We start from the raw sequence: 13,031 nt of genomic DNA, 5'->3' as shown, positions 1-13,031 counted from the left end.
AAATTTAAGGAATTATTGCTTTCTTCACAGGATAAAAAATACCAGCAAGAAACTTCTCCTTCAGATTCATTACCAGGTAATTGTGCAGCAGAACAGAGATAAAGTACTTCAAGGGCAGGATTTTTATTTTGATTTAGATGAGGCCCCTATTACTGACAGCTCCTGCATATCACCCAAACCAAGCAAAGGTATCTATCCACCTGTGCCAGCAGCTCCAGCACAATGATAAAAGTAACTGCAGCCAGACTTTGACATCTGTTAAGGACTATATGACAACTGTTTCTAGCTTCCAAAATTTGCAGCTGAAAGTGCTTTAGAATAATTTATGGCTATAGTTACACTTAGTAACATAGTACACACTTCCTTGTTTTTCTTCAGTTCAAAATGGTGTGCTGTTTAGGGTCAGAATTATTCAGCAAATTAAGGAAAATATTATAAAGCATTATATAGGGCGGGGAAGATTATAAACTTTGGGAGAGTGAGCAAAGAAGAACTGTAAGGTTCACTGTATATATCACCTCTGTATTTACATGTAAATCACATAGCCACAGCAATGTACCTAATCCAGGCACCGCATCAGCTAATAATATTCAGAACGATTCAAGCTTCAGCAGTATTCAATATTCTGAGAGCTACGTGACCTGAAGCAAATGAGAAGGGTGCCAGGAAACACAATCTTTCCTGCAGCGGAGCCTGCGTTTCAATGATGAAAGATTAATCAGGATTTACTTTGATAGGATTAGTACTCAAGCACGAAACTCTAGTTCAGATCTCATTACTACAGTGCACATACTTCACCTTGATGGATCCTGTGCCGCCTTGTTACAGGTACAAAAAAAATCACTAGCTCACTAATCTGAAAGTCAGAACAACTTTTACCTATAAAAAACCCCCAAAAATGAGACAGACAATTTAGAAAGGACAACTTCTCTTCAGAGGTTAGTGTTAATTTTAGAACAAGCATTTGTCAATGCAAGAGGTTTTTTCCAAAAATATACCTCTGTTTTGCAATTATTTACTATATTACCTAACAATTTCTAGACTGTAATTCTTAGAGACAAGGCTCATGTGTGACTATGTGCTGTCCAATGATTAACAAAATGCAAACTAAAATAAAACAAAACGTGATTTTAAACTATTCCACCTGACTTGTAGTTTGGAAGTTTTCAGTGGAGAACACTGAAATATAATTTGAGCTCTCACATAAAGATTAGTAGCCCAAATGAGAATCCGTAAGGAGGTCAAGGAAATTACATCTTTACCACTTCAGTGGGAACTAGTTTCCTGGACAAAATACACAGAGTTATTGCTTTGGTCATCTGTGGCCTTTAACAAATAAGCATCGAGTGCACTTAACATAGTGATGCTGCAAAATTGATTCTCCCTCAGGAACTTAAATGTTGCTGCCCTTCGTCTACTCAAATATCTAAGCTTTCTACAGATCAATGTTCTCCCTTCTCCTCACCTTCTTTTCATCTTCCTCCCACCTGCCCTCTTCAGACATGGGTCATCTGCAATACACGTGGCCTTGTCAAACTTCTCTCTTTATAATGCAATACACTGGCTTTCTCTTCTGCTCATTTTAACACTGCAATATCTTTTACATTTGTATAAATCAAAAAACATTATTACATTAAAACACCTCCACAAATGAAAATATATACTTGCTTTTCCATTACAATCTTCGTAAACAGAGATAATGAATATCTGCCAGTCCCAAAGACCCACAAATTCACTCAGGAACTGTGCACAACAAGGGACTTTCAGAGGCTTGGCCTTGGTAGTCCAACTTAAAATATTTCCTAATAAGCATAAGACTTTTCCGATAATGTAATCTTTATATTGCATATAGAAACAATGCATATAAATTTCTTATTTAAGAAATTTTTTTTCTACATGAACATCTCCTGACTTCAGTTTCCCTCTTCCCTCCTCTGTCATCATGTTCTTATGACTAACTTGTAATTACAAAATTTCTAAATGCCAAATATAGAATGATATAGACCACAAAAAATAACAATGTTATCTCTATGGCCTTGTCTAAATGTACATTTCAGAAACATTAGTCATAAACTTCAATAATGCTACAGTAGGCAGACAAACATTTTTATTTTTATCTTGGCTTTTTGGACTACATGCACTTCTCTAAAAAGGAGGAGGAAAGCTTTACTATTTATACTGATAGCTAGAAGTGAGCCTTTAAAGAAGGTCCTGTTTTGCTTTTTCCAGCATAGTCTACCCTCTCTTCTACGTTTTGGCTGTGTTCTCAATTTTCATTTTCCTTCATCTTACAGACTTCTTTCCAAGGAAAGCATAAAACTTGTGTCTAAGTTATACACTTGTCCCATGTTTATGATAGATTCCAGCAAATGACTGCTAAGCATTTTCCAAGGTCTGACATATCTACAAGATTAACCACACTTGCACATATCTTTTCAATTACTTGTAAAATGATATGTCTATTGTGTTAATCAACAGCACTTAATTAGCTTGCAGTAATTTTGCTGTTAGTAATTTATGGTCACATTAATTTTTGTATATTAATCTAAATTTCAAAAATAAATATATAGACCTTTTAAGATGAATTTGTAAGTTATAGTAACTGGCTAATAGTATTTTTTTTGTATTTATCATCCCAACAGAACAGGAAGGACTGAAGCATGTAAAATAAGAGTCAAACTTTATCATTTTATCAGCATATTCAGAAAGGTCCATTAATATGGAAGTTTCACTTTTGTCGAAGTGCTACTGAAACAATCTCAAAGGCATTTCATCCCAGTTGCCCTCATTTTCCATTTTTTAATTCCTTTGAACAATACTTATAAGGACCCTTAGCACTTACATCTGGAATAAAACCAATTTCATTAAGGTGGTTACTCAGCTCTGGATCATGGAATGCAATCATCTGGGAAAACACCGTCAGGTATTCTGAAATGACAAATCCAAGATAGTTGTCAAAATCACAAACCATCATATGTTGCTAGCTTACAGTAGAGCTGTAGGAAAGGAAAACCACTGATTTCAAACCTACAATAAAACAACAAGTGAATAACACCACTGTCTTTCTTGTCATCATTATAGTCAATACAGAGGAAGAAACGTTTCATTTCTCTTCCTTAGTACTTCTCAACTTGGACTTTTAACAATGATTTACTTGGTTCATTCTTAGGTTGTGATGCGTGTTTGACATGCAAAGTTAAAGACTTTTCAGTATAAGTATGAGCCACAAAATACCAATGGAAGCAAATTAAAACAAGACTGTTCCAAGGATTTTTAACACTTCAACTGTTTTAGTGATACAAAATGTTTATATTATTTAAACAATATTCTGTGTGGTTTCTTTTCTACAAAGTTAAATTTTGCAATCTGAAAGTTGAGGTTTTAAGGTAACGGGGCTATAAGGTTACCATTTTCATGATCAGTAACACCTTAATTTGTTTGCCTTTTTTTTTAGAAGCAACAAGGAGAAATACTTACTGTAAGAGATAAAATTTATTGCATCTTCAGCCTGGCACATTTGATCGATGGGTACAGTTTCATTAAGTTATCTAAATAACATTTGTTTTTAATTGGAAGAGAAGCAGACAGCAGAACAGACACTGACAGATTTCTCTCTCTGTTCTGCCCCTCTCCCACTTTTGCCCACACTGTCATATGCTTTGTTAGAAGGAAGATGAAGAGGCAATAACATAGCTGTTTTCTAACAGATGGCAATTCCTTTTCCTCTATGCTCCCAAGAACAAGGTAATTAGGGCCCAGACAGCTGGGGAGGAAGACAGAGAACGTGAATCCTGCTTCCAGAACATGCTGACATCTCAAGGCTCCACAGACTACTGTCCCCAAATATAAACCTTCATACACAAAGTCCACATAGCTCCACAAATTAGCTATTCAGAGTTGCCACTGCTTCCTTCAAAGTCTATTGCAGGTCTAGATGCCTACTGCTGTCTCACTTGGAGAGAGCAAATAATTCTTTATTGCTGTTTGTCTTCATCCCTGAAGTGGTAAAATTAAACTCTTCCACACACAGACTCCTTTAAGAATATAAGCGAGTTTAAACATTCTGTTGTTTATAGACTTCTATATTACTTAAATCTTGATTATCTGCACTCAAGTTAACTCCTCTTAGGTTAAGCCAGCAAGTTAAGGACAATCACTCAGTAAAATTCTCTTTGGACTAGAAATTTTAAAAGCTCATTCTGCCCCAGGAGGACTGAAAAACAATGCTCTCACTGTAAGAATACTAGGGGAACAAGCCACAATCCCTGTAATCACTGCAAATTATACTTAAAAGGATGCCTAATTCTCCAAGGTAAGTTACAATAAGAAATTAAGATCTCTTGACCCTACTTCAGAATTTCACAACTTTTTTTGCTTCAAGCTGCAATGACAAAGCCACAGCACACTAAACCTCTTAGGAGATTTCTGGAATCTTAGGAGTGCCAGCCTCTCTGCTCTGATACTGCATCTCTGCTGTGCCACAGCTGCCTCAGCTCTCAGCACTCAGCTGGGAAGGTAAGTAGGTAAACAAACGCATGAGGAGTTTGTGTCACCACAGCCAGACTGCTTTGGAGCTGCTCGTATGTTTCATGCTTTCTCAGTTTCCAGCCAAAGTTATTCTTATTCACATGCATACAAGTTAGGGAGATAACTGAGTCCATGCCTTAAATTCATACCACACTACATGATAATAATTTAAAAAAAGTGCATCTTGCATCAGTTTTATTTCGTGAAACAGTCAGCAATCTCAAGTCAGGTATAACAAACCAGTAATCCTCCACATTCAGCCACACGCTGGTGAAGATGATTTCCCAATTAGCTTCCCTGAAATACATTTGTTTTTAAAATGAAGATTTGTGCCCATTATGGTTCTCTATGGATATACCACAGGTTGATAGATTCCATCTTTATTTGAACAGCCAGTGTCATGAAATATAGTTACGGTGTAGGATTACATGGGTAATTAAGGAACTAATGAAAAATACAGACATCTTCACAAAAACAGTCAATTGCAGTTGGTTGGAATATGAATTTCTGTTTTACATAATTGGGCATTGCATACCAAAATCCCTTTAACTGCTCTTGTTTCCTATTTCATGTAAGGAAATACCCCTGATAAGCTTAGAAAAAACAGCTGTCTTTGCTGAATGTGACAAGTTCAGAGATGAGTTTTCTGAACTCTGCAGTTTGAAAGATTCCTTCCATCCACCCCTACACAGAAGACACAAAGAAGGTAAAATTGCAGTGGACAGTTAAATAACACATTCTTAACATTTTCTTCCAACTCAATAAAGCAGGGAAATGACACAGAATTTTTCTTTAAACCTGTATTTAAATATTGGCTTTTGACATACAACCCTAGAAAAGATTAATTAGAATACTGAAAGAATCCTAAGGGGTCTGGTCTCCCTGAGTCCTTGATGATACCAGATGTTGAACAAGAACTCAGGAACGCCTACACTGCTTTGGTTCACATAATCCTACTGACCTAGATTTCTAACTTCAGCTGATACATATTTTTGTAAAGCTCCTTAGGAATAATATCAAGAAACCCTGGAGAGCAAAAGTATTATTTTATGGAAGAGTATACCCCCTTGAGAAAAGTCTTTACCAAGCTATTAATCTTGAAGTCTAAAGCACTTGTCTCCAGAGGAGCATACTTGTTCTTTTCATCTTTAGACCTTTACTGCAAGCAATCTTTCTTTACAGACAAAAGGATGCGAACAAGTTCTCCAGAATAATTTTTCCTATTATTTTATTCAGTTCGTAATACCTCTTACCCATTGTCTTTCATACATAAACCCTCCTAACTACTGCAATCTCTCCTTACATTAGCTCTCTCCTGATCATCTACTATGTAAATGCTTTTATGTCTAATTAGTTTTGTTGATCAGTTCTTAATTTCCTTTTTTGAAGACAAAAAAATGACAGACATTGATTGAAGTTGATGAGTTTCACAAGAAATATACAAAAGAATTTCTTTAAAAGAAATATAAAAGCAGCAAGCCATGCTGAAACTCAGTATTCAATAAACACTCATAACTGCTTGCAATTAATAACATTCATTACCACCTGTTTTTTTTAAACTACTGATGGCTTTTCAAACAGCTTCTTCTGGTTTTTAAAAACTGCCTGAAAGACAAATTATCTTCCCAACACAGTGTGCCAAGGTGGCTTTCTAGTTCTAGACAATTCCTTTTTCAAGTTTTCATGAAATTGAAAATTAATTTTCAGGTAGAACAGACATTCCTAGCTATTGTTTTAATTTCTCTGAGTTACCTATAAAGTTGTTGAAGACTGAACTATGGAACATTATTCCTCAGGGTTCTCCAACTCCTGTCCTGTATTGAATGACATTATCTCCTTGAATACCATAACTTCCATTTTCTGAGGAACCCCTTGTTTGTACTGCAAGGATGGACTGACTCTTACCTAGGATTTTACATGCACATTTGGGTTTTCTCTCCTTCCTGAATCTTTACCCACTTATTTTGTTCCTAATTTTCTTGCACAGCTATGTCATTGTAATTGCATTCAAAATTTGAAACCCCTTGAAAATGTGTATTTATATATCCAGAAATTATTCTACTTCTCTTAGAACTACAAAAAAATAAAGGGACTGACTTACCTTGAATAACATGAGAATTATCCTTCAGAAAGAAGTTATACAAATACTTCGGTATAAAAGCAGACATGCAAGCATATGCCAGAGCTGAAAGTATTAAAAAAAAATGGATGCAATGACAGAGGTAGAAACAAAACTACACCTAAAAAGGTTCATTATTAAGCAGATAATAAGCATAAATACTTAAATCAATCTATACACAAAAATGATTGTATGCACAGTAGGCATAACAGGAGTCATTGTCCTAAGAAACTAGTTTTCCCATAAGCAGACCTTACACAAAGAAAGCCAGGTATAAGAGAATAAAAGACTGGACCAGACCTGTTCTGAACAAATCACATTTTAAGAAGATGAAGGCCACATATACAAAGCTGATCTGATAACCTCTAAAGCATTTAAAACTATCATCAGCTTTTCTGAATAAAGCTAGTCTGACAGGTTAACACTTAAGTTAATAATACATTCACCTTAAAGAAGGCTGAACTACAGCTTCACTGAAATAGATATGTACTAGAGCAGCATTTCTTGCTTTTACATACAAGGTTACTTGTGCTTTTGATTATATTGTACTTGCAATAAACACAGGAGTTGAACCTCTGCTTGAAGAGCAGTACACCACATAGAGTTTTCAAAACCCAACCGTTTCTTTTGACTTGAGGCAACAAGAGCATTAAAATTCCTTTTTTAGGTACAGAAACTTTCCATCTATAAGCGAGTGCGCACATCTGTCTGCAACCAGATACAGATGACAGACTGTGCTTCCCCTTCACTCCCAATAGAAAAAGGTACTCACCTTCATTGTTAAAATTCAAGTACAGAAATGGTGCACAAAGAGAGTCAAGACCTAAGAGAGAAGAGCCATGAAGAAACGGCACAAAGAGCTCATTTATTTTTATGCACAAGATAAATTCATTAGTTTATCATGAAAATTTGCATACTTGATACTGGTTATAGTTCTACCAGGGCTTCACATGTAATGCTGAGAACAACTGTGAAATCAATGCATGAAAACAGAGAGGATATCAAATTGTTAAACTACAATGCTGAACAGATATTCTGCCAAAGCTTCCAAGAAAGGCCAATTATCATCCCAAGAACTCACTCAGTAACTTTTGTAACTTTACCTTGGAACTGAACAGTAAGCAACAGACTCTTTGTTTTTAAACAAAGTGACTGAAACTTAAGAAGAGTAAATATATAACAAAGAGTGAGGTAATTTCTCACTACAAATTAAACATAGATTATTAGGAATTAAATTTACAATAACCCACAGATTCATTCTTCAAAGGAAACAGAAAGAAAAGCACTCAAAAGAGCTTCTACTGTGGGGTAGAAGAGGGGAGGTATTTTTAACTCAGTCAGAGCTTTCCATATAATTCTCTGACCTTGCTAACTAGTCAAACTCACCTTGCCAGTACACCAAATCAGGATGAGAAACAACCCAGGCCTTCAATACACGTCTAAACTTTGCATGACCTTCTGGTGATGACAGCAATTCATCATACTGATGGCAACGAGGAATATCAACTTCAATCTGCACCACAGCCAACATATAACATAAAGAGAAATTGGGATAAGTGGGGTAGTACTACAGCAATCTTCCAATACTAGAGGTGGAAGTCAGCCAAAGAATGTAGGTCAGACCACCATCATAAACACAATCTGCTTCCTCTATCACTCTCAAAACCAAAACTGACAGGGGACCTAACAGCCCCGTCGAAGTTTAAAAACAGAGATTTTTTTTCTTTTGCTGCATTCATATTTTTAAAAGAGTGCTAACCCTTGAAAAAGGCAGAAAGCAGATAACAATTACAGTTTTTTACTTCTGGACTCATTTCAGGTGGTAATATCACTTTGCTCTAAAAGGTAATCAAATGAGAGTTCTCAATGTTGTAACCAATGCGATGGAAAATAGTCCTTCACCCAGCTGAAAGAAACAGCTGTTGCTCCTGATGGGTTTTTTTTCTGTCTGGTAAGGGAACATTTAAGAACATTCTCTTCTTGGAGAACCAAATTGCTTAAAACCCCATTTCTGTGAAGCACAACTCACCTTATAGGATCTCAGGCTACTCAGTACCCTACCTGTACACTTGTACAAGGTCCAATAGGCACACCAAGCATTCAATAAAACCAGGAATTTTAACAATATATCATTAGTATTGTTCACTGCACTTGGTTGCTGCTACAGAAACAGTGATTATGAAGTGAAAGACAATTTCACTTTCCACATGTTCTAACATAAGCTGAGTTAAACTACTTGTCCGTGTCTGTTTTCCAAGATTCTTGCTACAGCACAAATAAGGCTAGAGGGCAAGGGGAACCAGTTTAGTATTATGAATCACATTTTCTGTAATAGGTAAATTACTCCGATGGTAGAAATGATCTTCAAGTGACAATATTTGGTAATGCCAGAAGTCTTACTTGTCTGTCTGTAGGAATCGGTGTGTCTTTATCAATGGCATCATATTTTGCTTGTATGGCACCCTAAATGTGGAAGAAGAAGATTTGAATTTAGAAATCACCTACTAACAAAAGTTATATGACAATGTACATGCTGATATGCAGAAGTTGACTGTTTTTGTTATGTACTTTAGTTAGCAACTCTTTTTTCCTGAAAAACTTTCCTGAAGTACAAAAAAAGTCTGACACTAAACTTTAACAAAACCATCTTCATTCCATTCTAATTCATGACATATAGATTTTTCTGTGACCTCACCAGTACAATCTTCAGTGATTATCAGTTGTTTATGCAGAAAGCTATGTACTTGATACAGTTTACCATTTTCAAGTTAAGAGATGCACTCAATTTAAATTCAGTGCTTACGTCAGCCACTGGCAAGTGACTTTCAGCATCATCTCTGGAAAGGCACTGAATCCAGCTGCTTGTTAATTGATATTGACAGTATACACTACTCTAGTAGCTTGTCCTCACTTAAATCCCAAGACAGGCATGCTAACAAGCCCATTTTAATGTTATGGGATAGGGAAACACTACCCATATTGTACAGATGGCAAGCTGCTGAAGCATGAGAACTGACTCATCTCCCAAGACTCAGGTTACAACCCTGACCAGCAGTTTTGCTTTTTTTTTGTTTATATTATATAGCACTCAGAAGGTCATATCCTGAGCTAAATATCCTGAATAACCTGGGATTATCTGCAAGAATCTCCTTGCTACATGCTGCAGATTGCAAGCAAGGTAGATGCAAAAGCTATGTAGTTGAGGAACTCTGTGAGGAGCCCTCACTTCTAGGATATTCCTTACTAGTCCTTTGTCCGAAAGGGTTATATTTGATTTATTTATTCTCCAGTCTTTCTCAGAAATTCATTGATTGGTAGATGAGAAAAATACATTTGATATGTTTCATCCTGTTTTGTCCAACTATTGTTGACTGAAGCAGAAGGATTATAACTGCATTTGTCAAAAATATTAAAAATAAAACCAAACCCCCTGTTAACTACTAAAAGTATTTAAACAATCTAACAGAATTTGGTTGTAAGGGTATTATTTTTCCATCTAACGATCAAAATTAAAGGCAGTCAAGTTTACATACATTCCCTATATATCAAATAACATTAGAAGCAAGAAGCAAGCTGGTCTGAACATTTTCTTTATTCACACAATTTCATGACTTTTTTTGTTTAAAATTCCAGTAACTTGACCTGCCAAATCTGTAAATCCATTTCAACTTCCCTGTCAATCCCATTCCTATCCCACTCCACCCCCAGTTAGTATTTGAACTTCTGCAAATGCCCTCCCGTTACCCTTACCTCAACCCCCAACAGGGCAGCCCAGGTTATGCCTCTCAGAAGAGGAGGGATGTCAACCCTAGCTTCTTTCCAAATTTGGTTTTTCTTATATGGGTAGGCCTACAAAGAGAAGAGATTAACTGCAAAAAATGTTACCATGTAACTGAAAAAATTCCAATCCCAATCCTGGGACAGTCTTTCCCCATAAGGACAAATACTGTCAAGCCTGAACAGAGAATACAAGTTTTACAAAAAGTAAATTTAATTCCTAACTGGAAGGCCTGGATGAAGGACTACTGTTTGATGTTAAACTATCCACTCTTTCTCATAAATGCATTAATATGCTTTGGTATATACTGGATATATCTCCTAATCCAAATTTTTATTAGAAGTTTTTTATTTTCATGCTATGCACCCATCTTGGTTTTATTAAACATTTCTAGGTTATATTTGATAATGTGCATCAGATCTCTCATTCTTAAACAAGAATCCATCTCTCCTAATGTAAATTAGGAACTGCTATTTCTTCCCCCAATATAAACCTCATATTTGTGACGTGGCACTGCTATGGCATGTTTTCAAGTACCTTACTGCTTGGAAATGTGGAAGTGTTAACAGGCATATTTATATCTATAATAACTTAGTCTGTTATGAAATAAAAGGATGTAAAATTATTTTCATCAGTAACCACTATTAGCAGTAGCTCTGTTTTCATCGCTACTGAAAAGACCTATTTCTTATATTTTTATCTTCAGTCTTCTTATACTTTTGTAGGGTTTTCTTCCCCTTTCCCAGTGTGGTCCCTTGTATCACTGTTTCCTTTTTCAATTACTTAGTCCTTTAAAAATCTTCCAATTAACAGGTCAAATCCAATTATCCAGCATCAGAAAGATTCCATACCTTCAACAGCCTGTCAAACAGGACAATTCTATTTAGCTGGTACTCTGTGTCCCTCTCCCGGATGATCAGAGGAAGACTGGCAGCTGCAGAGAGCTCATTGCTACTGTTTGAATGAGGTAAAGTTGACTGGCTGGAAAGAAAGAGCTAGGATAGTAGTAGTGAAGAGCATGAAATACAAATCACTGAAAAAAAATTTAATATCCTATGATGCATTTCTGAGTCAGAAACAAGTATAAATGGATAATTTTGAATATTCAGCATAAACAGTTGATTTCCAGAACAGAGAAACAGGCTAAGGTCCTCAGTTTGGTATCAGGGCCCTAAGTGCAGAGTGTTTACCAGTCCTGAACTTTTAGAGCCAAACAAGACATGTTAATTTTGCTTTTGGGAGACAGTTATGTCTAGCTGTGCAGTGTGCAACTCAAATAAAACTAATAACTCAAAATTCAGTTCCTTATAGATGTACAAATTTGAACACACACTTACTCGTCTTCAAGCAATGGATAAAATGCTTCTCCACCAACATCTTTCAGCCTCTGAAGTGAAGAAGAAAAATAATTCATTATTAGAATGCTGCTCAGAATTCAAGTGGAAATCTTAGTGGAATACAAAAACTATTTATTAGTAATTCATTTGCCAAATTTAGTAGTTTGCCTTGAGACCTAAGCATTAGTTTAGTACTCTGTCAGCAAAGAGGCATACAGACAGCCTTTAACACTAAAAACTTTTACTAACAGAGGTCTTTTGAGTTGATGGAATTTCTCCTGCTTGAAGAAAACTCATCCATAAACCTATTCCCACACAAAAAATGGCTTCTAATGATCATGGATTAAGAGATTAATAGTATTACATAGTTCTTTTTCTTTTCCTAATCTTTCTTCATAGACTTCCTATCCAAATAGTTGCAAAGCAACTGCACAACTTGGTTTTATGTTTCTAATCAGTTCAAGAGTTATGCAAACTTGAGTTCCTTTTAGGAAATACAGACACTCTCAGGAAAGGTGATGAACAAACGTGCCCAGATTTTTCACTGGAGTTTTCAGACATCTAGTGGTGCGTCAAGATTAATGTTTAATACCATGCTCCCTGCAGTGCTCTGTTTTGCAGTTCCATCCTTAACTTGAAGGCATATTGCACAGCCTTTTCCTCCTGGGACTGACAGAACAGTTCATTCTCAGTTCATTCAGTACTGCTCCTCTTTTGATTATAAGCATCATGCTCTGCTCTATAAAAGGTGTTTGAAGAACTGTATAAGTTCAAAAATTTATTTCAACTAATAGTGCAAGGTTCAGGCTTGCATTGTCCCCAGAATGAAATTTCAGTATATACTAATTTTCTGCTGTATTTATAGAAGTAGGCAGCAATATCCAAAATTTCAGATTAAAAAGTTTAAAAAAAAGCCTTAAAAGCTGACCTTTCCTAAGAACAACAGTAGGAACTGCAGTGTGCATCAACTTTACAGTAATTATTGCATACTGTTAACGTCCCTCCTGCCATGCAAACCCCATCAACCAACCGAAGAAAGTATCCCAATTCTTTGGTCTATCTTCATGCATTTGTGTATAAAGTTTTACTGAAGAAGTACATTTACACAGTATTTGACACACTGCCCCCAAAATTAAGGTGGCAGAGAACAAGACTTCAGGGGTTGCATTTCTTTCTGTATTAAGCCCTGTAATTATACAGAAAGGGTTTTTTTTAACTGTGACAGAATTGCATTTGCTATTGCAGCATAAATTCCTAATTCTAGAGCAAT

At 36.0% G+C, this 13,031-nt stretch overlaps 1 protein-coding gene across 6 annotated transcripts in view; it reads right to left on the bottom strand.

The window, feature by feature from the left end:
* The window catches only part of TBCK (TBC1 domain containing kinase), a 98,290-nt gene that overhangs the window by 48,394 nt on the left and 36,865 nt on the right, over nucleotides 1-13,031 (bottom strand). For 5 of the 6 annotated variants that reach the window (XM_027677086.1, XM_027677084.1, XM_027677089.1 and 2 more), the window contains 8 exons: nucleotides 11,762-11,811; nucleotides 11,276-11,405; nucleotides 10,397-10,495; nucleotides 9,047-9,109; nucleotides 8,033-8,159; nucleotides 7,419-7,469; nucleotides 6,629-6,712; nucleotides 2,843-2,928 (listed from right to left, as the gene is read on the bottom strand). In XM_027677086.1, coding sequence (XP_027532887.1) covers nucleotides 2,843-2,928; nucleotides 6,629-6,712; nucleotides 7,419-7,469; nucleotides 8,033-8,159; nucleotides 9,047-9,109; nucleotides 10,397-10,495; nucleotides 11,276-11,405; nucleotides 11,762-11,811 — 690 coding nt within the window. The remainder of the gene's footprint in view (nucleotides 1-2,842; nucleotides 2,929-6,628; nucleotides 6,713-7,418; nucleotides 7,470-8,032; nucleotides 8,160-9,046; nucleotides 9,110-10,396; nucleotides 10,496-11,275; nucleotides 11,406-11,761; nucleotides 11,812-13,031) is intronic. The other variant, XM_027677088.1, reaches the window with a different exon arrangement.

This window comes from Neopelma chrysocephalum, unplaced genomic scaffold, assembly GCF_003984885.1.
Source record: "Neopelma chrysocephalum unplaced genomic scaffold, ASM398488v2 Primary Assembly neopelma1_42b, whole genome shotgun sequence".
In the NCBI taxonomy this organism is placed as follows: domain Eukaryota; kingdom Metazoa; phylum Chordata; class Aves; order Passeriformes; family Pipridae; genus Neopelma; species Neopelma chrysocephalum.
This window is presented reverse-complemented; position numbering and strand designations above follow the sequence as displayed.